The 23,909-nt window shown below is 48.3% G+C and overlaps 10 protein-coding genes across 10 annotated transcripts; 6 read left to right on the forward strand and 4 right to left on the reverse strand.

Moving 5' to 3' along the window:
• Window positions 1-278: 278 nt before the first annotated feature.
• Window positions 279-1,204, forward strand: ANOM_001733 (uncharacterized protein; the record flags this gene model as incomplete). Its single annotated transcript, XM_015546990.1, has 3 exons — window positions 279-356; window positions 415-939; window positions 1,016-1,204. 3 exons carry the CDS (start codon window positions 279-281, stop codon window positions 1,202-1,204), a joined length of 792 nt encoding a protein of 263 aa, XP_015410805.1.
• A 126-nt stretch (window positions 1,205-1,330) lies between these two features.
• ANOM_001734 (M81 family metallopeptidase) lies at window positions 1,331-2,866 on the reverse strand (the record flags this gene model as incomplete). The annotated part of the gene is made up of 1 exon (XM_015546991.1): window positions 1,331-2,866. The coding sequence occupies one exon, from the start codon at window positions 2,864-2,866 to the stop codon at window positions 1,331-1,333; it is 1,536 nt and encodes a 511-aa protein (XP_015410802.1).
• Window positions 2,867-3,580: 714 nt separating this feature from the next.
• On the forward strand, window positions 3,581-4,514 carry ANOM_001735 (copper homeostasis protein CutC; the record flags this gene model as incomplete). Its single annotated transcript, XM_015546992.1, has 2 exons — window positions 3,581-3,726; window positions 3,851-4,514. 2 exons carry the CDS (start codon window positions 3,581-3,583, stop codon window positions 4,512-4,514), a joined length of 810 nt encoding a protein of 269 aa, XP_015410803.1.
• A 67-nt stretch (window positions 4,515-4,581) lies between these two features.
• On the reverse strand, window positions 4,582-6,029 carry ANOM_001736 (Zn(II)2Cys6 transcription factor; the record flags this gene model as incomplete). Its single annotated transcript, XM_015546993.1, has 3 exons — window positions 4,582-5,409; window positions 5,466-5,609; window positions 5,670-6,029. 3 exons carry the CDS (start codon window positions 6,027-6,029, stop codon window positions 4,582-4,584), a joined length of 1,332 nt encoding a protein of 443 aa, XP_015410800.1.
• Window positions 6,030-7,196: 1,167 nt separating this feature from the next.
• Window positions 7,197-8,082, forward strand: ANOM_001737 (uncharacterized protein; the record flags this gene model as incomplete). The annotated part of the gene is made up of 3 exons (XM_015546994.1): window positions 7,197-7,441; window positions 7,500-7,770; window positions 7,834-8,082. The coding sequence occupies 3 exons, from the start codon at window positions 7,197-7,199 to the stop codon at window positions 8,080-8,082; spliced, it is 765 nt and encodes a 254-aa protein (XP_015410801.1).
• Window positions 8,083-9,383: 1,301 nt separating this feature from the next.
• Window positions 9,384-11,024, reverse strand: ANOM_001738 (amidohydrolase; the record flags this gene model as incomplete). Its single annotated transcript, XM_015546995.1, has 1 exon — window positions 9,384-11,024. One exon carries the CDS (start codon window positions 11,022-11,024, stop codon window positions 9,384-9,386), a length of 1,641 nt encoding a protein of 546 aa, XP_015410808.1.
• A 495-nt stretch (window positions 11,025-11,519) lies between these two features.
• On the reverse strand, window positions 11,520-13,633 carry ANOM_001739 (putative sugar transporter; the record flags this gene model as incomplete). Its single annotated transcript, XM_015546996.1, has 7 exons — window positions 11,520-11,750; window positions 11,825-11,929; window positions 11,991-12,707; window positions 12,904-13,195; window positions 13,250-13,320; window positions 13,402-13,490; window positions 13,555-13,633. The coding sequence occupies 7 exons, from the start codon at window positions 13,631-13,633 to the stop codon at window positions 11,520-11,522; spliced, it is 1,584 nt and encodes a 527-aa protein (XP_015410809.1).
• A 1,154-nt stretch (window positions 13,634-14,787) lies between these two features.
• ANOM_001740 (Zn(II)2Cys6 transcription factor) lies at window positions 14,788-16,499 on the forward strand (the record flags this gene model as incomplete). The annotated part of the gene is made up of 4 exons (XM_015546997.1): window positions 14,788-14,866; window positions 14,933-15,651; window positions 15,703-16,012; window positions 16,066-16,499. 4 exons carry the CDS (start codon window positions 14,788-14,790, stop codon window positions 16,497-16,499), a joined length of 1,542 nt encoding a protein of 513 aa, XP_015410763.1.
• Window positions 16,500-19,371: 2,872 nt separating this feature from the next.
• Window positions 19,372-21,116, forward strand: ANOM_001741 (uncharacterized protein; the record flags this gene model as incomplete). Its single annotated transcript, XM_015546998.1, has 2 exons — window positions 19,372-19,458; window positions 19,548-21,116. Coding segments are annotated over 2 exons (1,623 nt in total), but the record flags the coding sequence as incomplete, so codon positions are not given.
• A 1,945-nt stretch (window positions 21,117-23,061) lies between these two features.
• Window positions 23,062-23,376, forward strand: ANOM_001742 (uncharacterized protein; the record flags this gene model as incomplete). Its single annotated transcript, XM_015546999.1, has 3 exons — window positions 23,062-23,154; window positions 23,207-23,272; window positions 23,329-23,376. The coding sequence occupies 3 exons, from the start codon at window positions 23,062-23,064 to the stop codon at window positions 23,374-23,376; spliced, it is 207 nt and encodes a 68-aa protein (XP_015410761.1).
• Between the last annotated feature and the right edge of the window lie 533 nt (window positions 23,377-23,909).

Consider the following 23,909-nt stretch of genomic DNA (forward strand, 5'->3'; position numbering starts at 1 on the left):
CTGGCCAACTAATGATGATAGCTGGAGCAAGTGCAGTCAGCTTGCGTTTCTCACTCCAGCCATTGGCGACTTAAAAAATTAGGCTGACGGCGTTAAGCCAACCCGGTCGATTGGGTCCGTATTTCATTTCTTGGCTCTCGCACAGACACTGGGGCGTCTGCGTGTAAATATTTGTTTCAAAGTTTCTTGTAGGCGCGGCTCCGACGCAATCAACCATTGACCAGATTTCACTTCGATCATGCAATTGTGAGCGTTAAGGAAGAACACCCGATTGCACCATGACCACGAAACCCTCGAGCGCCCCGTGGGCAGACGAGCCCTTCCACCTTATCGCGACGCCGTCAAAGACCTTGGATGTATGTGCCCATAGTCCAGCAGAAAGAGCTGAATGACACCGGCTGACCAAATGCTCAGGGATCGCTCGGTCACGTTCATGGCGCCTCTGAGATGGCACATGCGCATAATGCCATCATACGAGGACTGAATGCCATTCTCCAACAGGCGCCGTACGTGCCCATTGCTACTGACGAACAGTTCAACGCCCAGGATGTCAAGGACCTTCTCTTCTACGTTCAGTCGTGGGCCAAGATGGTGCATCACCATCACTGGGTTGAGGAGACTTTCATGTTTCCAGAGATTGAGAAGTTTATCGATAGACCAGGGTTTATGGATGACCCAAAGCATCAACACGAGCTGTTCCATGACGGACTAGAGAAACTGATTGCTTATTCCTCGGCCACGAAGCCCGAAGAGTACCGGTGGAAAGGAACCGATGGCATGGAGAAAATAATTGACTCTTTCAGCAAGGCCCTGACGGATCACCTCTACGCTGAGATCGATATCTTCTTGGGTATGGGAGACATCGATAGCGACGGGTTGAAGAATATATGGAAAGAGGTTGGGAAAATTGCACAGAAAACGGGGAATATCGCAATGCTTGTAGGCTGCCATTTCACTTTTCTTATACACTATCCATATGGTGCCGGCAGGTTGGGTGCTAACTCGTCTACCACAGTATGATATCTTCCCCACGTTACTTGGCTGTGCCGACAAGACCTACGAAGGCGGCACTGACTTTCCTCCCTTGCCGTGGATGTTGCCCTACGTGGTCAAGTACTGGTTTGCCGCGGGTAATGGAGCCTGGCGATTTAACCCATGCGACTGGTGGGGTCAGCCAAAGCCCCTGGAGTTTGGTCCAAGTTGAAGTCCATGTGAGCTATACCTGATAGTACTGGTAGATAACTCTAACCTATGCGTAAAACTAATGTATACTCCATCATATCCACCTTATGCCTTTAGCTTTTGCAAACTTCTCAGTACAGAAGCTCTGTCACTCATCAGGTCCATCCATCGGTTCATTAGACTTCGCAATGATCCGCGCCGTTAAATCGGGAGGCTCCGGGAAAGTAGTATCAAAAGGCCACATCGGTCGACGAATGCGTTTATGCCCCAGTCGCTTGATGTCTTGGTCCACACCACCAGGAGTGAGCCCGAGCATCCAATCTGCAGCCATATCAAACAGTTCCGGCTCTAGGTATCCAATTTTAACGATCACTATATCCGTAGCACGAGGGTTCAGATTGAGATCAGTAAAGTCACGTTCGTGATGGTAAGGTTTGCGAAGCTGAGTAAGAATCGCAAACACACTGCCAACCTGCAAGACTGCCTCGATGACGGCGTCCTTGTCGCCATGCTTGATCGAATGCACGCGTCCCGTCATGGTGATAGGGCCAGCATGGATATGGTCCACTTCCGCTCCCGCTGTAACAGTTACTGTAGCACCGACACCTGCTTGAACCATTGTTTGGACGGCTTGCGGGCCCGGAACACTGGCATATATAACTTTCGGTCCCGAAGGACCTTTAAACTCGGATCGATCGAGTAGCCGCGTCAGTCCCCAAGTCACATCGCCTGAACCGCCCGCAGTCGGGTTATCTCCGGAGTCGGAGATGAAGAAAGGGTGGACAGGCGAGGCCAACGCCGTATCGATACATTGTTTGAAAGACCCTGTTGGTGCGACAAACTTGAAGTCCTTGCGCGAGTCCCAGAACTTCTTTGCTAAACGCTCCGCTCCAGCAGTAATGGCCGTTTCATCCCACCCTGTGACAACTATGGCGCCGCGATTCCGTGGCTCGTCGGCCCAGGGATATCCGACCCATATCGCGGCATCGATCACCCCGGGTTCTGCCTCGACTTCAGGCACGATCTCATAAAGACCCTTAGCCGGCTCAATACGCGTAGACGTTTGCTCTCCGGGTAGCAAGATGGGCACTGGAATCCACGCTTTGAGGGGTCGTACCGGACCTCCAGCGAGCTCAGAAGACTGCGTAAGAAGGTCAACAAGATTGCGACACGCTCGCTCTTTAGTCTCTGATTCATCCTCATGCGGAGCCGTCCGATAGCATGTTAAAATGTCCAACTCATGTGCTAATTCCCTAGAAATATTTCCGTGTAAATCCATAGACGCCGACACAATGACACCAGGACCAGTGACGGCCCTAATCCGTCGCAGAAGTTCAACCTCGGCGTCATTAATGCCCTCCACGCACATAGCGCCATGAATATCAAACCAGAGACCATGTACCTTCGTAGTCGCAACAATATTGCCTAAGCGCCCCACAATCTCTCCCGCCAGCTCCTCGAAGGCATCGCGCGTCACCATTCCACCGGGTAATGCATGGCCAATCAAAGCACCGTGCCATTCTGCTGCATCGCCTAGAGGTGTGCCCGCCTGTATGAAGTCGTATCCATCGATCACTTCGTTTCCTCTGCGGGGATGAAATGCAGGCGCTAGGGTGCGCGAGGGGGTGAAGGTAGACGTTTCACAGGCTAATCCTGCAACTGCAATGACAGGATGCTTTACCATGACTGCTTTGAGGCTCAAGGTCTGGTATAAAGATCTTTAAGCTGTGTATAGAAGACTTTGCTGGACTACGGAGGGTTGTTGACATTTTGATGTTAGGTTAATTACCCCGCATAATCCTTGATAAGCCTGTGAACCCGAGCGGTAGCAACGGAGCTTCTACGGATATATGGCCTGGTATATTTGACGAATTTGTCTGTTTTAGCCATTTAGAACGAGCTAGCTGGCTGAATCAAAGCAAGTTTAGCATGTTCAAGAATGCTGCAATTTGATGATTCATGGCAAATGTGCATTGCAGACAAAGCATGGGTCAGATACACTCCAAGAGTAGTAAATGGGGCCTTTTGCAATGCGTAGTAGGTAGCAGAATTGGTTCTGATCCAGGTATCCACAGCCATCTCATTGCTCGAGTCTGACGACAGGGAGAATGTGCATAAATGTATCTCCAAGTCTGTCAATATCCAATGTCAGCGGAACGGAACAACCTTCATCCTCAGGTGCCTGAAGAGGAATGGCGTAGAAGCGTTCTTGCCCGAGGCACCAAGGCAACACTCAAAGTCACTTTGAGTTCGAGTTCGCTTGGTCCTGCTTGGAGCAGATATTCAACCGAGGATATTGAAAGTAAAACGCAAGTGACATACACACGGGTACGGTTTTCACCACATACAGGTGAAGTAAGCACAGAAATTCAATGGTCACTGATACTGGATAGAGAACATGGAGCAAATTCAGCCAAGCTCGGCGTCGCGCGACTCGAGCCACAAAGGATCAAACAAGAATGCCCATCGACCACTGTTAGAGATTGCCTGCTTCAATAAAGAGTCGGCTATAATTGCTGCCAGAGCTGGAGCTGATCGAATTGAGTGAGTCACCTCTGTTTAGCCATGAAATCGTCAGTTCAGGACTGTCTCTGCCTCTAGGCAGTTGAACTAACATACTCAATGCTTGCGCATAATTTGTTTAAAACTAAACACTAATACCATCAAGGCTATGCCGAGATTATGCATCAGGTGGCCTGTCACCTGAGCCCGAGACCGTGGCAATATTGAAATCGCAGATCTCCATTCCTATCTATGTGATGATCCGACCACATGCGCAGAGCTTCTATTACAGCGACACAGACTTTGAAGTCATGAAGCGTACCATGCATTCGTTCTTGGAGCATGGTGCCGATGGATTTGTGTTCGGTATTTTGACTCAGACTGCACCAGAGGAGGCCGTTCCTCGGATTGACGTAGGGAGGAACAGAGAACTGGTTGACCTTGCGCAAGGTAGGCCATGTACTTTTCATCGCGCATTTGACCAGATATCGGAATCGAACTGGGATACTGCCCTGACAGATATCGTGGAGTGCGGGTTTACTTCTATCCTGACGAGTGGCCCATCCGGTGCGACAGCGATTGAATGTGTCTCTCAACTAAACCATCTGGTACATGAAAGACTCGAGCGGTTAAGGGGACGTGTGAAGGGTCATGGCCGGTTACCTCAGATCATTGTAGGCGGAGGAGTTAGAGCCACCAATGTTGGAATGTTATGGGAGAAAACGCGTGCTCCCGCATTCCATTCTGCAGCCCTTGCTCAATCCTCGGTGGAACTGGTCAGTGATGGTGAAGTAGAGGCGTTGAGGGCTATCCTTAACAAAGCAACATGAAAGTATGCTACAACACAAGTGTTATATCCTTGGTTATGATTATCACAAACAGAAGTATCAATCCACATTATGTGTCAGGTGGGTAATATTCGTTACGTACAAGATATGGTCGTTTCACGATATTGGTTTCTTCTTCCTCCAGCCAGTTAAGGTGCATATCAGCTCGAAGGATCTGGGACATTGTAACCGCCATATTGATTCCCACGCCATGCCCAATTTTATCCAGACACTGCGCAATCCACGCCTGCATGTTCGGCGACACTCCTGTGGCATCGGATGCAATAAAAAGCGGCCACATTAACCGAAGAACACCGCCTGCGAAGGGAATACCCAAGGTTGATCCATCGGATGAACCGGTCATGCCCAGATGATACGGCACGCTGGCACATATATCCTCGGCTAACTGCTGCGAGATTGCGGTGCTCTGCCTCTCGTTTTGCCCGAATGATCCGTTTCCAGATTCCTGAAAGTAATTGGCGGAAATGTATCCAATGATGCCGTGAAGAATGATGCGAATGAACCGATAATGGTTCCAAGCCATGCTCACTGTGATATTGGGGTAGACGTGATAATGATCACCGTATACAGGGCGGAGAGTATTATTTTCATCTTCGAACTTTTTCACCTTAACGACAGTATATTTCCATCTCGCATCGATGCTCATCGCCCACGTTATCAGCCCTGAATCAAGGTTGAGAGCTTTCTGAAGAACTTCAGCCGGATGGGCGTATGCATTCTCATTGATATCTGCAACCAGATCACCGACTTCCACCAGTATTCGGAAGAAGTAGTCAAGGACTTGGTCCCCAGTATCGCCGCGGCGCTTTAGAGCCTCTTTGGACAAGTCCAGCAGCCATGACGGAGTGCGTTGCTTCTTGTATAAATTTCCCAGTGCCTGTTGTAATATATAGTCAGCCTATTGCGGTTTCCGTCGAAGTGTGCATGACATACAATTTGCACCCGGATCTGAGTGAACAGCTCCAAGCCCGCTTGATGGTCTATTTGCTCGAATCCGCGAAGCTCAATTAGTTTCACACCCCCTTCTATATGGTTCAACCAGCGCCCTATTAAAGGTGGGCCCTCGCACGTCACGATCTATTATGCTTATTAGCCTAAGATTAGCCATGCGACATGGTGTTTGCATTAGTTGCCCACCTCATACAGCGACAAGAGCTCAACTGCTGCTAAGGTCGAATCGGACCGGGCACATTCCGGATCGCGTAGGGCTACACTAGTCGCTGACAGTGCCGCACTATATTCATGCCGTGCAGCTGACATTAACTCGGGCGACATATGGATATTAGCCAGGGATGCGAGCCCTAGGGCGCTGATGCAGGCTGTGACCGCGGGACTAGTATCTGTTCGAACAAGGGTTGAAAGGAAGTCAAGATGACCTCGAGTGTGCTTCGCATTTCGGACATAATGGGAAAAGATAAAACCCGATGCTTGGTCATTCACTGAGAAGGTGAGGGACGGTAATATTGTAGGCGATGACTGTCGGTGACCATTGACCATGGAAGGACTTGGTCGCCTCGAGCATGACAATGCTTTCGTCGACGCTTGGTATTCTGCTGGCGACGGGCCTTTCCTATTACTTCTTGACTCTGATCGTGAAAGCTGAGGGTCGCTACGTCGCGATACCCTGAGCATTCTCGATGAGCGCGGATGCACTGAGAGCAGGACGGTCTCCGCTGATCGCACTACACATAGACTTAGTTACACCCGCAGATCGGACTAATATAGATTGACATGCCACGTACTTTGAGGCGTCGAGTCCGACAGGGCTCACAGGCAGGACTGGGCTTTCCTCGATAAACCATTGAGCTGTATACTTAGAGAATCTGATGGGGTTACGAGTTGGATACCCGAATGAGTAAGATCGGACCAAAGTAGTGGGGTCGGAAAGAAACGAGACTTTCGCTCTTTTTTAACCTGCCAAGAATGAGCGCCAAATGCTTAGGCTGCGAGCTCGGCAAGAGGCTGTGCACTTCAGTCCTTCCGAATAGTATGCTCATTTGGGTTTAGTGAGGTCCAGCCTTGTCAGAAATAAGCATTCTGCTGCCTGTTTGTGAGCGAATGAGGTTTCTATCCCCACATCTTCAGTGCTAAGCCTCAAGCCTGCTCCGAAGCGATTGCCCATAGAAGCATTGTTTCTTGACGTTCCGGCTAGCCTAGAACGTCCGGAATTTGTCGAGAGATTCAGAATGACGCCTATCAGCGTCGGTGTTGGGCTCACTCGCATTAGATTGCCAGCCCACCGAATAGCCCCAAGAAAGAGAGATACTAAATTATTTTTCACCAATTCGAACTACAGCTGTGGGGTATGTACTATTGGCTGCTGATAGGCTTTTCGTCTCTTGTCTATTTGCTTTCGACTTTTTTTTCTTTAATTTATCTCATATTTGTTCGACCCGTTCTACTGAGCCACTGCGACGAGCTATATCCCCAATGCGGAAAGTCAAGTAGAGCCCTAAGTTGACCAGAGCCGTACAAGTGGTGTAGATAAATACCTTTACACCCTCTGCCCACCTTAGACGGCCCTATCGTATTTTCATAATTCCTTGCATTGTCTATTCCATTCAATCGCTCCACTAGGAGTTGCTGCTATATTCAGTCCATCCCATTGACACGTTATATTTGCTCCCCATAAACACGAGCGACCGGACCGATTCTGCGACCAAGATGAACGGGATATTTCCAGCTGATCTTGCAGTTTACCTCTTCCTAGTTCCTTTTGTGCTGTATGTTTACTGGTCCCATGGATGGATCGGCTGGCTTCCTTGGACCAACCTTCTCATCTTCTGTACTGTGCGGGTAATCGGGGGTGCCATAGGAGTGAACGACAGTTCTAGCATCGCGGCGAACATCATCTCCGGGATAGGAATATCCCCACTGTTATTGGCTATCGATGGACTTCTATATGAAGCGTACGTTTAGATCGTCTCCCTGGGTAGCAAAGCTCCTAACACACTCGGCTGTTAATAGTCGGTATTACCGTCACCCGGAACACAATGTGCGCCTCTGTTGGATAGTGATAATCACGATCACTGGTCTCATGGGCGCTGGTCTCGGCCTTAGCATTGGCGGATCATTGCAGATCTACCAGGGTGAAGGGACGCCTGAGGACCTTTCGCACTGGAAGGTGGGAACGGGTTTAGTTGTCGCTGTCTGGGCGATGGAAGTGATGTGGGCACTCTTCTCCCTTCTTCCATCTCAATGCAACAAGTATGCTCCGGGGTATAAAGATGGTACCAAGGTATATAACCCCGCGAACGAATGAATGATGTTTCATGAGCACTAACGCCTGTCGATTTCCTAGCTTATGTATGGGGCCCTTGCTGCTATCGTCTTCACCGGTGTTCGCGTTCTCTATAATCTGGTTGCCGTTTGTACCCAGAGGCAAGACCTGAGTCCCGTGTTTGGATCTATCGCTGTTCGTGTAGTCCTCGTCTTTCTCCCCGAAGTCCTTGCTGCGTTGTCGATGATTTTCGCGGGGCTCTGGAGTAGGAATATCCGAAGGCATAACCAAGCGGCAGAGAAGTATGGGTCCGGGTCAATGTCTGCCTAAAAGCTGCAATGCGCCATACATCGGCGACATTAATGCAGAGATCTGTATGGAATTAATGCTCGAGGTTTCCTGACACCCGTTCCTATCTTGATTATTTCCTAGACTGGCTCCTTTAGTTATGATATAATGTCAGAAATAATAGTAGAAAGTTATATGGGACTATAGCTTCACCATGGAGCATACACAATCAACCACCGTCTACCTCGTACTGCTTGAATAGATGAACCTACTCATACAATCCTCCACATTAGCTAGGAAACCGAAACATAATCTCTCTGATGTAATCAGGGGCTCTGAGCATCCTCCTACTGAATAAAATGACGCCTAGAGAAGAATTGCTGATGGTTCCAAACCGAAAGCATGAGCAAAGGTGGGTGCTTTGAAACGATTCCAGGCAGCCCCTCAATATATTGAGGTGCATCAGTAGTACGGAGTAGCTGATGCGGTGGGATGCCACACCGAATTAGTTACTAGATTTGGAAGTTATGGACCCACTGACCGATTATAATGATAGGGTATAGGATTGTAGAGTCTATAAACTTCTGCTAAGCCTGTCAATGCGTGTACAACGTGGATCTGCGCAAGGCCAAGTCAAGCCATATCATTTATGAAAGGTACCGAAGTGGTTACCCAAAGCGTACACCAATGAGTTCTCGAATGGCTGTCATTCAAGCCACGTTGAGGTTATTTTCGTTCTTTGCAACAGTCTAGGGAGTCCGCCTCAAGAGGTATAAGTACTATGCAATAGATGGTAGTCGGAGAAATTATAGAAAAGAGCTACACTTTTCACTCAGTTCAATACCAAATTTTCGCTGGAAATCGTACTCAGATATCTATCGTTCCTATTTCCCTTTCCTCGACGTCCCGTGCGAAACAGAAAAAACTATCCACTCATCATGTGTCTTCTGCTACCACTTCTGATGCTCAAATCACGCAAAGGCAAGAAGGAGTCAGCCTCTGGGCAATACGCACATGAGCAACGGCCACGCCCAGTCATGAGGAATTCACAAACACCGGAGAAACGGGGCCGGGATGGGTCGAATGTCCATTCGGGCCGGATGGTCTAAAGCCAACTCGTAGGTAAATACACACGACGGATGATATCTGTTAGGGTTATGTTGACACAAAGCTAGGGAATTCCTTGTTTTTCTTCTATACAGCTACATATACGAATTAGGAAGAAGAGTGATGCCCTTCGCGCACCGTATGATGCGAGGAAGGATATGAGTGTTTGCTTCATTTCTCATTATGTTCTATTTCAACAAGCATAGAATAGAAATCATCGCTTTATGAGATATTCTTTATACTTGTGCACCATTCGTACTGGCATCGAAGGTCTTCCGACCTCGAGCCCAAGTTTGCTGTACGCTTGCCTTGAGTAGATTCTCTGCCTTCCAGTCCGTTTCCAAAACCACAAAGTCCGCTCTCAAACCAGCCTTCAAGGACCCCGTCCACAAATCCGCCCAACGGGAATAGGCCGCCCCAGTTGTGGCGGCAGTTACAGCGGCAGCCAGAGGCAATCCAAAGTGAGAATTGACCGTTTCCGTACACTCGGGCTCAAGGGCGGATCTCCTGGTGGTAGCATTATACAAGTTTGGCAGGGCAGAATGGGGTGCAGTGGGTGAATCTGTGCCAAATGCCACTGGGGCGCCGCCCTCAAGGAATTCGCGGTAGGCAAATGCACGGCTACAGCGATGCTCTCCAATAAGCTCCGGCCAGGCACGGAACAGAGCCGGGTCCGAGTGGACAGGTTGAACCGACGCCGTGATTCCAAGCTGACCCAGGCGTTTCGCGTCCTCCGGCGAGGTGAGTTCGAGATGTTCAATGCGATGACGATGCCCAGGCTGTGCGAGAGATAGTGCATCGATGGCATTCTTGACGGCCTTGTCGCCAATGGCGTGAATAGCGATCTGCAGTCCAGCCGCATCTGCCTTCTTCACAACAGCTTGCAGAGCGTCCTCGGGCCAGATCGGATCCACCGGATTCTCGCATCCCTGGTACGGGTCTGTCAGAGCTGCAGTACAGCTGTCAACGACGCCATCGCACATCAGTTTAATCCCTGCAATGCAAAAGTCGGGAGATGTCGCCGGATTATATTCACGATGGAGGGCGATCGCCCGATCAAGTTCACCAAACACCACGTCCAGGTTGTCATTAGGTGGAATCACCCAGTGCGCCGCAATATGAAACGGAAACTTCTCCCCGTGTCGCTCCCGCCACGCCTTCAGCACGTCCCATTCAAGATCGTCCATACCCATGTCAATCATTCCCGAGTACCCAGCCGCAGTGTACTCTGCCAACGCATCGTCCATCGCATCCAGCTTATCCTTCAGCGGGGTAGCCCTTACCAGGAACTGCGGAACGATACCCAAGTGAGCCATCTCACTCAACAAACCCGACGGCTTCCCATTCGCATCCCGATGAATCGTTCCACCGGGAGGATCAGCCATAGTGGCGACCCCTAACTCCTCCAAGGCGGCAGTATTACACCATCCCGAATGCATATCGTTGGCATGGATGTAGATCGGGCGCGGATCCAGGTCGTCCAACATACTTGCGAGCGCCTCTCCCCCTGTGGTCGACTGAACCCAGCTTTTGCACATAATCCGAGGCTCCTTTGGATTCGCCTCCGCAAAAGCCTTGATCGCCTGCCGAATCTCCTCCAACGATTTACACGAGAGAAGGCTTAGCTTGCGGCATGACAGCGAAAAGTCGACAATATGCATGTGGCTATCGATGAAACTTGGGACCACGATCTTGTTTTGCAGGTCTACCTCATGGGCACCGGAGTCTTTCGCTTGCTGAATCGCGTCGTGGTTTGGGGATCCGACATATTGGATGCGGTCCCCGCTGATGATCATGGTTTGTTGGAAGTCATATCCTTCTGCGCCGGTGCTCGGTGTGAAGATGCGCCCGTTGGCAAAAATTGTAGTAGACGCCATGTCGGTTTTTCGCGTATGTATACTAGACCGGCTATGATAGTTATATTGAAGTGAACAAGAGATTGCCCCCGGGGTTGGTGATATACAGCGGGCGGAATGTCGACTTATATGCCTTGTCGTAGTCGCATGAGGGTCCAAGTGAAGATGGCCCTGCGCAAAGTGACGCCATTGGCCTACGCGGCCGAAGATTCTCCACATCCAGATCGGCTTGGCAGGTGGGATTCGATACACTTGGTATGGGCTGTGGAGGAAGGAATCAGGAGAGTGGCGGGGAAGTAATGGAACAGGTATTTATAATTCTAAGATGCGATATACGGTAGACACAGGTCTCGTGACCAGGAATGATTTCTGGCGATCTAGTTCAATTTTATCTAACTCCCCTCCAGTCTAATTACACTGTCTCTACAAATTATCACCTTCTCCATCACCATCCCCTATCCCCACCATCCCCTTCAACAATCTCGTGTGCACTGCAGAGCCCGGTCGATACAGACCCTAACCGGCAGCCACGGCACTCAAGTAATAGTCAGCGGTGCTGATACGCGTCTTCTTACCCCAGATTATCATGGGAATGATAAAGAGCATAATGCCAAAACACACGCATCCAGCACTGATAAACATATTCTGCACACCAAGTCCGTTCATCCACGGATTGATAGCGAACGAGACACCCGTCGAGATTGCGTTGCGGACGACTGTGATGACGACGAGGCCTTCAGCGACAAGCTAGGAGATAATCAGCCACCACGATGTTGCAAGACCAGCGGAAAAGAGCGCCAGGAGGCACAGATCAAGCATACCTCACAATAGGAATCTCCATAGTACGGGAGAACGATCGATGTTACCGATCCGATACCAAAGCCGACAAATGAGGATCCAATTAAGGGGACAATCCACGGTTGTCCCTAGTGAAGCTTTCTGTTAGCGAGGGATTCCGATTCTCACTCGGGGAGTAGTGCAACGTACATTGGCAATGCTGATGCCGTAAAGGAAGAGACCTAGAGGTAAGATGATCATGGGCGCAAGGAGCATGTGCAATCTGAGTTCCGGGTCATAGATTCCACCTCGGCGCCGGGCCATGTACACGACATAGTAGTCATTGAGAGGACCGCCATATATGGACCCGATAACTGCACCGACAAAGGGCGCAATGTTAATATTGCCGATGCCCACTGATGTAAAATTATATGGGGGTTCCGCAAACAAGAGAGGTTGTGTTGTGGCTAGGATGGCCACCCAGACCATCATGAAGGAATATTGAAGACCCACAAATGCCACTGCTGGGATGCGGAAAATTAGGACAAATGGAGTCCACATATGCCGCCAGTACCTTTTGAAGGTGATATCGTCAGAAGGCTCAAAGTGAGTCATTCTTTCAAAATACGTCTTCCGGGGCGGGATAGGCTCCTCCACAGGCGACGGTGGGACTGTATCACAATGGGTTGGCATCGGCTTTTCTTTGTCGAATTCAGAGGCTGTAATCTGCTTCTCTTCTGCCCCCAGTGCCCCTGGGGGGTCTTGGCCAACATAGCAGTTTCCTGCGGGCCTCCCATACCGAGTCTCTTCGTACGCGAAAATGATCAAGAGTAGTACCAGTCCGTTAAGAATGGCGCACCACCACCATACCCAACGCCATCCCTGGCTATTGATAATATATCCGGTGGGAATGAGGCTCAGATATGTCTAGAAACAACGAGTTTAGTTCAGAGATAAAGTGGTTTTGGAGCAATAGAGCCTTACACCAACCACCACACATGTGGAATATATACCATTCATTGTTGCACGCTGGTGCACAAAAAAAAGATCCACGATCTGTTATCTCATATCGCATAAGCTCGGAACTAGGAATAGGTTCTTTGACAAGGCCAGCTGTACTTACAGTCATCTGAATGATCGTGTCGTTGATTGAGCCTGCGAGCCCCGCTATCGCCTGTAGCACGATATACTGGACGCGGGTTTGGAACACCGCTGAACCTATATTCGACAGGACCAGGGCAAAGGAAGCAAACATGTATACAGGCTTCCGCCCGAGTAGGTCCGCCGCAGGAATGAAGAAGATGCACCCAATAGCCATGCCTGCCAATCCAGACGCATAGCTGTTATTAAGATACTCTTCTCCATAACCGAGATCTTCCATCAGGGCAGGCCAGGTCACTGTTCCGACGTCCAGTCTAGCGGTGTGTCAGCATACTGTGTGGGCTTTTAATTAGGAAATAGACTCGTACGTGGTAAACACCATCAAGGTGAAAAGGCAAGTAATCCCAAAGTTGATGGCCTTTTGGTAAGTGGGCCAGTTCTACCCAAACTTCTCGTCAGCTCATACTCAAACAGGCTATTCTGGGTGGCGAGGAAGGCAGTTTCGCGACTGAAAACGTACCAATGGCTCATTTGGATCACTCGATGGATGTGGCTGGAGTATAACATGGCCGTCGGAATCTTCTTCGACGCCGTCAAGATCGATGGGTCCTTGAGACCGTCAGTGTTTGCCCCGGAGTGCGAATATTGCGATAGAACGATGCGGGATATCTACCCTCTCCGAAATAAACCGTCCCCGGTGGCGTCCGTGGCCTTTCCACATTGTCTCGTTGTATCCCAGATGACTCGGTCATCGAGGCTCGCAATCACCAGCTAGGGTTGGCAAGATTTCAATGGTTTCAAAGATGGACGATGAAAGGAAATATCAATGTTGACACTGTAAAGCCAGTTATCCAAGAGGTGGGAGTCTTTGAAAACATTCGCCGAGGCAGTAGTTTCTATGTCTACACGAAGGTATCGTCAAATGCCAAGTTGATCGCAAGTAGACTATACACGAGGCAGTGGTGATATATACGATGAATTATCTTTGTAGGGGAGGGGAGGCACGACTACTAGACTACATGAATTAATGCAATATCCGATTCCAGAGATTCGGATAGACTATCTACTAAGGGACAAGCCTTGACCAAAGAACGTGGCGTGGAAGCGACGAAATGGTTTTTGCTTGTTGGAGAGTTTGATATCCACCCCGTGACCCAATTGGGCGAGAATCGCGCAAAGTGATGCCATTGGCTGTGTCTGTCCAAATTATGGGTCCGCTCGGTCGAATTCACCAATGGGAAGCCCCCGGACATGGCCCGTCTTCGTGGCGGAGGCAAAAGACTCAACCCTCGTTGCATCCTGAACAGCACCTCCTGGCCTTGTTGAAACTCCTAGCACCGGTCATCCCCCCTTGTTAACACACTTGATACACGAACTGCTGGCCGGATCCCTGACGTACACCCCGCAAAATCTCTTCGAGGGTACGCCCAACCCCACAGTCTAAGATTTCCCCACACCAGAGATAACCAGTGGGTGATAGTGTGTCATTGAATCACAATGCTGACGCCTTATCAGATAGCGGATAACCGACGGTAGCCCTTGACGTCTGCCTGTTGGGGTCCTGATATCAATTTCAACACATCGCCGTCGCAGCTATCTCAGCCGCGTGAATTAGTGTTGCAGCTATACGGACCCTGGCGGCCATAGGGTACACATTCCCTATCGGGCCAAGTGCTAAGAATAGCCATTCCACTGGCCAGGGCTTTATCGGCAGTACGATTGCCAAGTAGATAGGTCGTCACAGGAGGTATCTAGTGCCTTGTAACCACGAAGATCAGGGCATTAGGCATCTATTAGGGGATACCTTCCCGATTGTGCGCATGATACGCCCCAACTCAACCGGTATGGTACCGCGGCAGAAGAGCTGGCCCTACTAGATTGGGGAGTTGATTCAAGTTTGCCGGAAATGACACCCCGAACGAAAAACTACCGTCCACCCCGTCGAAGGCCGGCGCATCTCCGCACGAAGACTGGCTGTCTCACATGTGGGTCACCCCACTCCGCAATCTCTGCTGGAAGTTTTTCAACGTTCGACTAACGAGCCCTTATAGGCAGGAAGAGGAAGAAGAAGTGCGACGAGACTCCCGGGACATGCTCGAATTGCGCCCGACGATGGCTTTCCTGTGAATGGCCTGCGGACCTATGTGGCAATCCAAAACAGACCAGATCTGAACACCGGTCGGCCAGCAAAGCCCGTTCAGAGCATTCCCCTCAACCTTCTATCAATGAGTGGCATGTTAAACAGCATGGACTCGAGGCAGACAATGCAGCCAGCGCGTCTCCCTCTTGGGATACTGAAGGAGGAAGCGATGTGCTTCTTTCTCCCACCAACACTGATACCCCAAGTAGCCAAAATGACTATACGATGACTACCCAAAGCAGCCCTTCCTCGATCCTCAATTATATCTCCCCATTGTTCTGTCTATCACCCGCCATAACTCCCGACAGCGCGCCATTGTTTGAATTCCTAAGGGCTGTGTTTCTACCGCAGTTAATCCGACCAATGGCCCTTGATACTGTCATCAGATCTGCCGCCGATGATTCATTGATGTTGGCCTTACGTACCCCCTTCTACATGCATTCCCTTCTCGCATGCTGTGGCGCAGAAATACCGGTGGACGACATTTACTCACAGGTCCATTTCCAGAAGCTGGCCAGCATGCATTACGTCAAAGCGATATCAGGACTACGCGAAAGCCTCGACAGTGGTATGTTTGATGCTGCGAACACAGCAATCATTCGAACATCCATGATGTTGTGTATCTATGAGGTGAGCTTATATATCGAGAATGCATCGAGCATTTCTAACAACCAGTACTAGAGATCCAAACCTCGGCTCTCAAGGGGCGTGGATGCCCATATACTGGGCCTCGCGCAATTGATACAGTTACGCTTTCAAGATGACCAAACAACTCCCATGCTGCAATCCGAAAGGGAGACCAACATGTCTCGTGTAATACTAGAAGCCTTCATATTCCATGCGACAACGAGCATCCCGTTTCAACAAACGATTAAGCCGCCCGAGCCTGTCGAAGCCGCCCTTTCCCTGGCTGAAACTAAACTCCAAGAAATGTACAAATGGAAAGTACCGGTGTACCCCGAGTCGCCGGTGCTCGGGCGCCGCCGAAGCTGTTTGTATATGCGCGGGAGATCGCGCTAATGCATGAGCGATCCTCTGCGGAAGGCATCGATATCGCAAGATGCCATGAGCTCCAACAGCTATTAAGCCACTTCAGTCATTGTGGGGTTGATCAGCCGCAGCCCTCGCCCGAGAGCGATTGGCTGGCCGCAACTACACATACACCGCTTCTGCTAGGCCCAAGACTATATATTGTTGTTTCCAAGATACTTTTGGAGCACATGATCAATAGCAACTCGGCCACAGCTGACAGCTCTCTTCAGGAGTTGGTCTGTGAAGGGATGAGTTTGGTCAGCAAGCTCGACCCGTCCACAGACTATTATGCCGAGTATTACTGCTGGCCCATGGTCGTCCTGGGAACCTATACAACAGACGACGCACACCGAGATTGTCTGTTGTCCCAAGCCATGGCCTTTTGGAAGGCAACGAGGAACGGGACGATGAGGCGGTTGGTGGATATGCTGACGACCTTATGGTAGATATGAAAACATACGAGAATGAACCACTACCAGTGTACTTTTTATTTCAATTTCTTCGCAATTAGATTACCCCATCACTGTATGATACATGTTTGAACAACGGAGCTTCGGTTGGAGTTGGCTCTTCGTGACATAAATGCTAAACTTTGTACATTACTATTCGTACCAAATATTTACTAGTTTTATACAGTAACTGCGGATCTATTATTCCTAGTAAATGTGGTATCATTGTTATTCAAGGCACGTTAACGTAACTGATAAGCGAGCGGGCCAGAGAATCGGGCGGGCCACCACGCCGCTATATTGAAATTGAAATTGGTCAAAATATCATCAATTTGTATTTATATAGAAAAATGAATAGTTCTATCGATTCGGGCAGTTTATAATTTTATGGCCCTGTATATTACAGCCAGAATATCTAGGGGGTGCGTGCCTAGTCCCCGATTCAGCAGGTTGAATTCCCTCTGCTTGAATAGCTTTATCTACCTGAGCTCTGCGCTCTATATAGATTCGGGTGTTAGATACTGACGTACCCCCTTTAAAAGTAATCTGCTTAGTAGAGCGCTTTCGCTTTTTAAGCTACTTTTTATATAAAGTCTTATATCGCTCAAGCTAATACTTAAATAGTATTATATTATTTATAGCTCGTTCAGCGCCTTTAATTATTTAATTTAAGTAGATCTTAGTAGATGAATCGGGACTGCGAGACCGATTTTTAAGTAATCTTTTAAACGTAGATTCTGACTTTTTCAATTGCTTAACTGTATGAGGTATTTTAGGCGCTGAACTGTCTCGGCTGCTTGGTCTACTACCCGGAGGTGTAGGCGTATTGAGTTGAACTGCTAGCTGAGATAGAATTGATTTAGGATTTAAAGGAACTAGACTGGTAGCTTTAAAAGTACTATAAATATTGCTTTTGATAAACGCCTGTGTATGAGCTTCCGGATAGGTGTTTAAAAAGTCAAGTTTATCGATATAATGAAGCCCGCAGTGTATTTTAGATTCAACAAGGCCACTGTACGCGCGTTTTAAAGGTGAGAAAATAGCAATATTAAGTGGTTAAAATCTATGAGAAGCGTGCGTAGGTATATAGATTGGTATAATATCGTTTTCCAAGTATATCTAATCAAATCGAGGCGTTAGATAACTATCGTGGCCGTTTAAAATAAGTAATCGATATTGTCCGATAAATTGGCTTGTAGTAGCCGGTATAAAATGACTCTATAATCAATATAGACCTATTTTATTACTCGTTTAGCTATTAGGACTGACCTCGATCCTCTAATTAGGTGGAACCTTTCGATTCTTATACCAGGCCTTTATATGTACTTTACCTTTAAATATGATGCAAGGAGGTAGAGCCCATCTATTAGAACTAATATATTTTATAGAAGTGACCCATTCCCGGTTATCTGGTTGCAATAAAAATGGCTTGCCTAGTGTATTAGACCTAGTAATTACTTTAGTAATAGTGATTAGGCCTATTGTAAACCCGGTTTTATCGAAATTATAGATATTGGATAAGGCTATACCGTATTTTTGAATAGTCTTATTTATCTGCTGAAACTAGGTATTTAAAATCTTTGGATCTTCTGTTTTGGCACGTTGATAGTTATATTGATGTGCAAAGCAGGTCTTAAGCTCAGGCGTACGCTTGGTAAAGTTAGATATCCATTTTACCTCTACAGTAGTAGGGGGAGATGTAGTATCACGCTTTGAAAGTAGAATATTGGCTATTTCTTCTACGTATATAGATCAAGGAGGCATTCCACGTAGATCTAATGATAGAATCCACTTCTTAAGCGATTCCTCTTCACTAGTAGTCAATTTATGACTATTTGCGCGTAAATCTGATCGAAATGTATACCCTGCTAGGCGTCTTTGTAATGTTGTACGGGGTATATTAAAAACGCGCGCGGCTTCACGAATATTGTTGATTTCATTATTTTTAATAGCTGATATAGCTAATAAGACTCTTTCCTCTTGTTCCACCTTATCTTTTGATGATTTAGGCATTTTTGGTGGTATGGCTGGTGGTTGAATAGCTTCAAAAAAACAGACGCGTAGAAATGACGCGTGGTGGCCCGCCCGATTCTCTGGCCCGCTCGCTTATCAGTTACGTTACTTGCACCATGTTACAAATTATATATATCTGGATCTAAGCGAGAGTGTGAGCGTATCTCAAAGCTTTTGCCCGCAGAAGGGGCCAAAACGCGATAAACAGGCAGCCACGTAAACGGCGCGCAGTGCTTGGACCACATATATTAGTTAAATCTGATACGTAGGCACCCGTTAATCCGCCTCGCTAACCGTGTGTCCAGCTAACCCGGGATGTTCTATAAATATATATTGGGGGCCATTCACAGCGTCAGCATAGTAGTATGGCCAGACGTAATTCTGCTGTCAGCATTGACAACCTTGGGTAGGCATTTCTTCATTCTATCCTTTTGAATGAGCCGTCTAACTACGGGAGCCATTCCTCGAAAGAGAATCCAAGTACATGTTAAGATTGCCAGTTATGTTAAACTCAGAGAGAATCAGTTCAGCAAGGACTATACTTGATCCGGTTCCTGCACTTCGTCTGTGTGGAAACACCCTACAAACCCTTGGCTTTAGCTCTGCGCTATTGTCTCTGCCTAGGGAATTAGATCAGGCGGTCGATGGCCGACCTGTGGAATATACCAATCTTAGCCACATCTACGACACACTACAACAACTCAGCGGCGGCTTGACAATTAGACTTACTCCAGAACGGTCCACCGATGAATCCATATCATACGGAGATTTTGAGCTTCAGAGCCTGGCGCATTGTTGTCTGGGAATATGTGAAGAATTACTAATCGCAGCTAACCAGCTAAGATCTCATTCTAGCTCTTCAAGTATCTTTGGGTCTTTCCATGAGGCACTGCGAGGGGTCTGGGACGAGAAACAGGTTAAAGCTCTAGAGGAAGGGTTACTGGTGTGTAGAAGGGAAGCGATGCGAGTTCTCACGATTGTTCTAAGGTATATAGAAACGTGCTATAACCCAAACGCCGGAGCTAATTTAAGCCTATCAGAGATGGACAATCTAGTATCTTACAAGACGTACAACGCCTAAAGAACCAGAATCGACAAATAGAGATGAGTCAAACGAGATGGCTTGCGGATATCTTAGAAACCCTCCGTGACGTACAGCATCAAGCGGCTGAGGAGTACATAGGAGATGTGCTACCTGGCGTGACGAACCCCTTCAATCCAAACCAGCTCAGTTCCATGGCCTGTAGAATGGCACATGTTGTGCAAAAAGCATCAAAAGTCGCCTTTGTACAGAGATTCCTCAGGACACTCCACTTTCGATCAATCAGGGACCACCATGCGGGAATCGCGAGAGCCCATGAGAAGAGCTTTATGTGGGTCTTTCCAAGAAATATAGACGTGGAAACCGATCATTTCCCTAAACCAACAACCCTTCCATGGCTACAGGGAGAAAATGGCAGCATATATTGGGTCTCTGGGAAGCCAGCGTCAGGAAAGTCAACTTTTATGAAATATCTACTCGCTCACCCCCAGACCCTGGAAAGCCTCAGATCATGGGCTGGAAGTGAGAAGCTGGTTATTGCCAGCCATTTCTTCTGGAGTGCAGGAAACAGCATGCAGAAATCTAAAATTGGCTTGCTCCAGTCTCTCCTCTACGGTATATTCACCCACAGTCCGGACCTGATTCCTATCGTATGTCCGCGAAGGTGGGAAGCGACCATGTCGGGCGAACACGGCGACAGCCCGTGGTGTATGGAGGAACTATTAGAGACCTTCAAATCTTTATGTAGTCAAAACGCTATCCCAACCAAATTTTGTTTTTTCATCGACGGTCTGGACGAATGCACAGGAGAGCATTCCGAGTTGATCGAACTTTTGAACTCTCTCGTTCACTCGAACATCAAAATGTGTCTCTCCAGCCGGCAATGGAAGATATTTGAAGACGCATATGGAGCATCGGCCGACCAGAAGTTGTACTTGGAATGGCACAACCGCGACGATATCCACGATTACGTTCAGAGTGAACTCGAACAACATCCGGCCTGGGGACTACTTCTTGAACTCAATCCGCAGACCCATGAAATTGTGGGTGAAATTGCCGATCGGGCTCAGGGTGTATTTCTCTGGGCGGTTCTGGTCGTGCGCTCCTTCGACGAATGGTTGACTACTGGGGATACCCTTTTCTTCTTGCAGAAGAAGCTTAGGATGATCCCTGTCGACCTTGAACTGCTGTTCAAATCCATGCTTGAATCAGTCGATCCGATATATACTTCTTATGTTTCGCATATATTCAACGTTGCATCGAGTGCCCCTGAGCCTTTACCTGTGTTGCTCTATGTGTCCCTGGAAAGAGAAATCCAAGACGAAAATATGGTACCTCCACAGAGGAATGAACCTCCCACTTACAGAAGCCTCTTACTGCAAGTTGAGCAACTCCGAAGACAACTGAAGAGCATGTGCAAAGGACTACTGGAGGTGCATTGTCGACGTAACGAGGAGGGCTTGCTGCGCTACCGGGTGGACTTCTTGCACCGAACCGCTCGAGAGTTTTTCAGAGGAAATGAAATAGTGCAGGCTATGCATGTCACTGGTCGGGGCTAAGGCATAAAATATACCAACGTGTTCTGTCTGCTCTAACATGGAACGCACACAGCGTGTGCCGTGATATATTGTTCTCGTCAATACCATCCTTTGCCTAGTAGTAGATCCGCTAGCCATGCGAACCCAGCCCTTCACGTTCTATGCAACATTTTCATGTGCCCGTGAGAGTGAGAGAATCCGGAGTAGCAGGCCTGTCAACATTATGCCCTAAGGATCTTTCTGCATCTTCGGCACCTTAGCCCCTCGATAGTCTGCCTCGGTGCAAGGTCTAACTACTAGCACTTGAACATTTCTGGACGGCAGGTGGATCATCTGGCACACGCTAGGAAAAGAACTTCACTTTATATGATTGGTGACTGGATTGGCGGTTCGCTCAATGGTTTCATAGATTAAGAGAAGTGGCCAAATTAACATGTTTAAGAGAAGCTCGCTTGGTAAGCAATATTCTCTGCATGTCCTAGCAGCGCTTCAATGTAGCTATCAGAAATATACTTCGTAGTGAGAGAAAGAATGGGGAGGGGTGAGAAGAGATATTGATTAAGGAGATTCTTGTTTCTACGCCAAGCATGCTTTGATTTACTGATATGACTAATGTTTCAAATGTAAGTGGAAGGAGTCCTATCGCTCAGGGTGGATCAGCCGTCAAGCTATTGGGTAGAAAACGATGTCTAGGTAGAAATATTGGGAAAATTAAAACCTGGTGGTCCAAGGGTACTCGCCCTACCGTGTTTGTATCTAGTTAATGTACATCACTTATCCTATGCGGCGTGCCATTGAGGTTTGGGCTTTTGCGAGCAAAAGGGGCTGGGAGTCGAGGCGTTGGGGTGTCTTGTTTGATTGAGTGTTTGATGGGCGAACAGCTACCGAAGGGCGCTACCTATTGCTGAGAAGATCGCACTTAATTAGGCGCTCTACATTGCCTTGGCGTTGGTTCTTCAGGCCGGCTGATTCCAGGACCGTTTTCGTAGCCTCAAGGCTGATCGTCACCCCACTGTGGGTTGGGTTACTCCTGAGCAGGAGTACGCATTTTGTGCCTTGCTCGTGGACTCCGTAAGGTCCGTGACCATAGATATGATGCAGTGTTATCTTCACTAGCATCACTTGTAGACCTGCTATACTGCATTCAACCAAGGTTGGTTGACTACCCGTATCCGACTTGGGATATTTTGGCGAAGGCAACATCGAATACCCCCCTGGTTCAACCCCAACCTAGATTCTGGTTGGCTGACGCACACTAGAGCGCGACTATAAGCTCTAGTGTTTACGGAGGGCAGGAGAACATCAGGGGTAGGTTCGAGATCTTCACCCGCCAAGAGCCCCCGAGAATATCATTACCCTGTTGGCCCAAATAGCGCCAATCAGAGAGACTAAGGCTCAAGGACACCCACAACTTCCCCACGTTCTCCCTCGGGCCTAACTCGCCTTGCCGGCAAACTCGGTTATACAGATTTCCGTAGAGGCCCGAAAGGGTAGGGAGCATACCGATATCGTCTTTCCTGTCTACCGTTGCTCACTGTATATGCACGATGTTTTGCGTTATGGAGTAATGCTGAAATGTATGGAGATAAATGAAAGAATGACTGAGTCGATGTGGGAGCGAAGAAAGAACCAACAAATATGTCATTGCCTGTGTTGACCGTAGATCCATCCATTCATGCCTCGCATGCCTGATTGAGTTACGGCTCTGAAAATCACACCAATTGTTCAGACACTATTGGAGTCTCACGTACGTGGCACTCATCCACAATGGTGGAGTACGGAGATCAACTTACTCGGTATAAATAGAAACAGCTGTTATATAATCGAGTGTGTGGAAAGACATATAAGGGCCCCAAGGCACTCCATCAACAGCTTTCTCAACAGTTCAGACAATCTAAACCAAGAAAGACAACCAATCCACCCCACAAGCCACTTCTTCTAAAGCCCCAAATCCAACACCATCAAAATGCGTTTCTCCTTCCTCGCCGCTCTCACTCTTATCAGCGCTGCTATTGCCGCTCCCCAGCAGCAGGCTGGTAACAATCCTGCTCAGAACACTGTATGTCAAGCGTGCGATGTCATTTTGGAACAAGCTACTGACAATGTATTAGCTCCCTATCGGCGCTCCCTGCAAGAAGGACGGTAGCATGGGTGTCTGTGAAGGTGGATTCTGCTTGGTAAGCGTTCAGCCCCCTACTTAACTCGAATCACCAGCAACTGATGTGGACTACAGCAAGACGAGAAGGCCGACCAGGGTGTCTGCCAGCAAGCCAAGAACTGAGCCCGTTCTACCGAATGGTCTCAATTGTATGAACGGGGGAAAGAAGAGTTTATCCCGGGCTTGCCATTCGGAATGAACCTGTACATATGGCCGTAACACCTGTTGAACTTAAACTATAATCTATATTACCACTTGGACTTTTCTGTAATCGTCAACCTTTATCTAAGTGTTATATTAGGTGAAGTGAGCTTGTAGAGGTCAGTCCAATTGGAGCTGGGGGGCACTGATTAATATGGGGCTGCTCCAATTGTTTTCGCTCCATGAGAGGCATGTAGCCAGATTTTCAGTGCATTATTACGAACCACGGCAAATGCCATCCGGCGAGTGAGGAAAGGAAGTGTGTAGATACAAGGGTTGTAGAAGATACCTCTTTTCATTAAGAGTGTACACCAGGTACATACTTTAGCCAGTATGAGATATATCAAAATACAAGAAGTCAAGGCCAGACTTGCACGCCCATCCTGTACGAATATGCATATCGCATTGTATAGATCGAATAGAGTATATTCTTTCTTTACAGTGTAAAATCCTTG

This window comes from Aspergillus nomiae (assembly GCF_001204775.2).
Source record: "Aspergillus nomiae NRRL 13137 chromosome Unknown contig00023, whole genome shotgun sequence".
NCBI classification, from domain to species: domain Eukaryota; kingdom Fungi; phylum Ascomycota; class Eurotiomycetes; order Eurotiales; family Aspergillaceae; genus Aspergillus; species Aspergillus nomiae.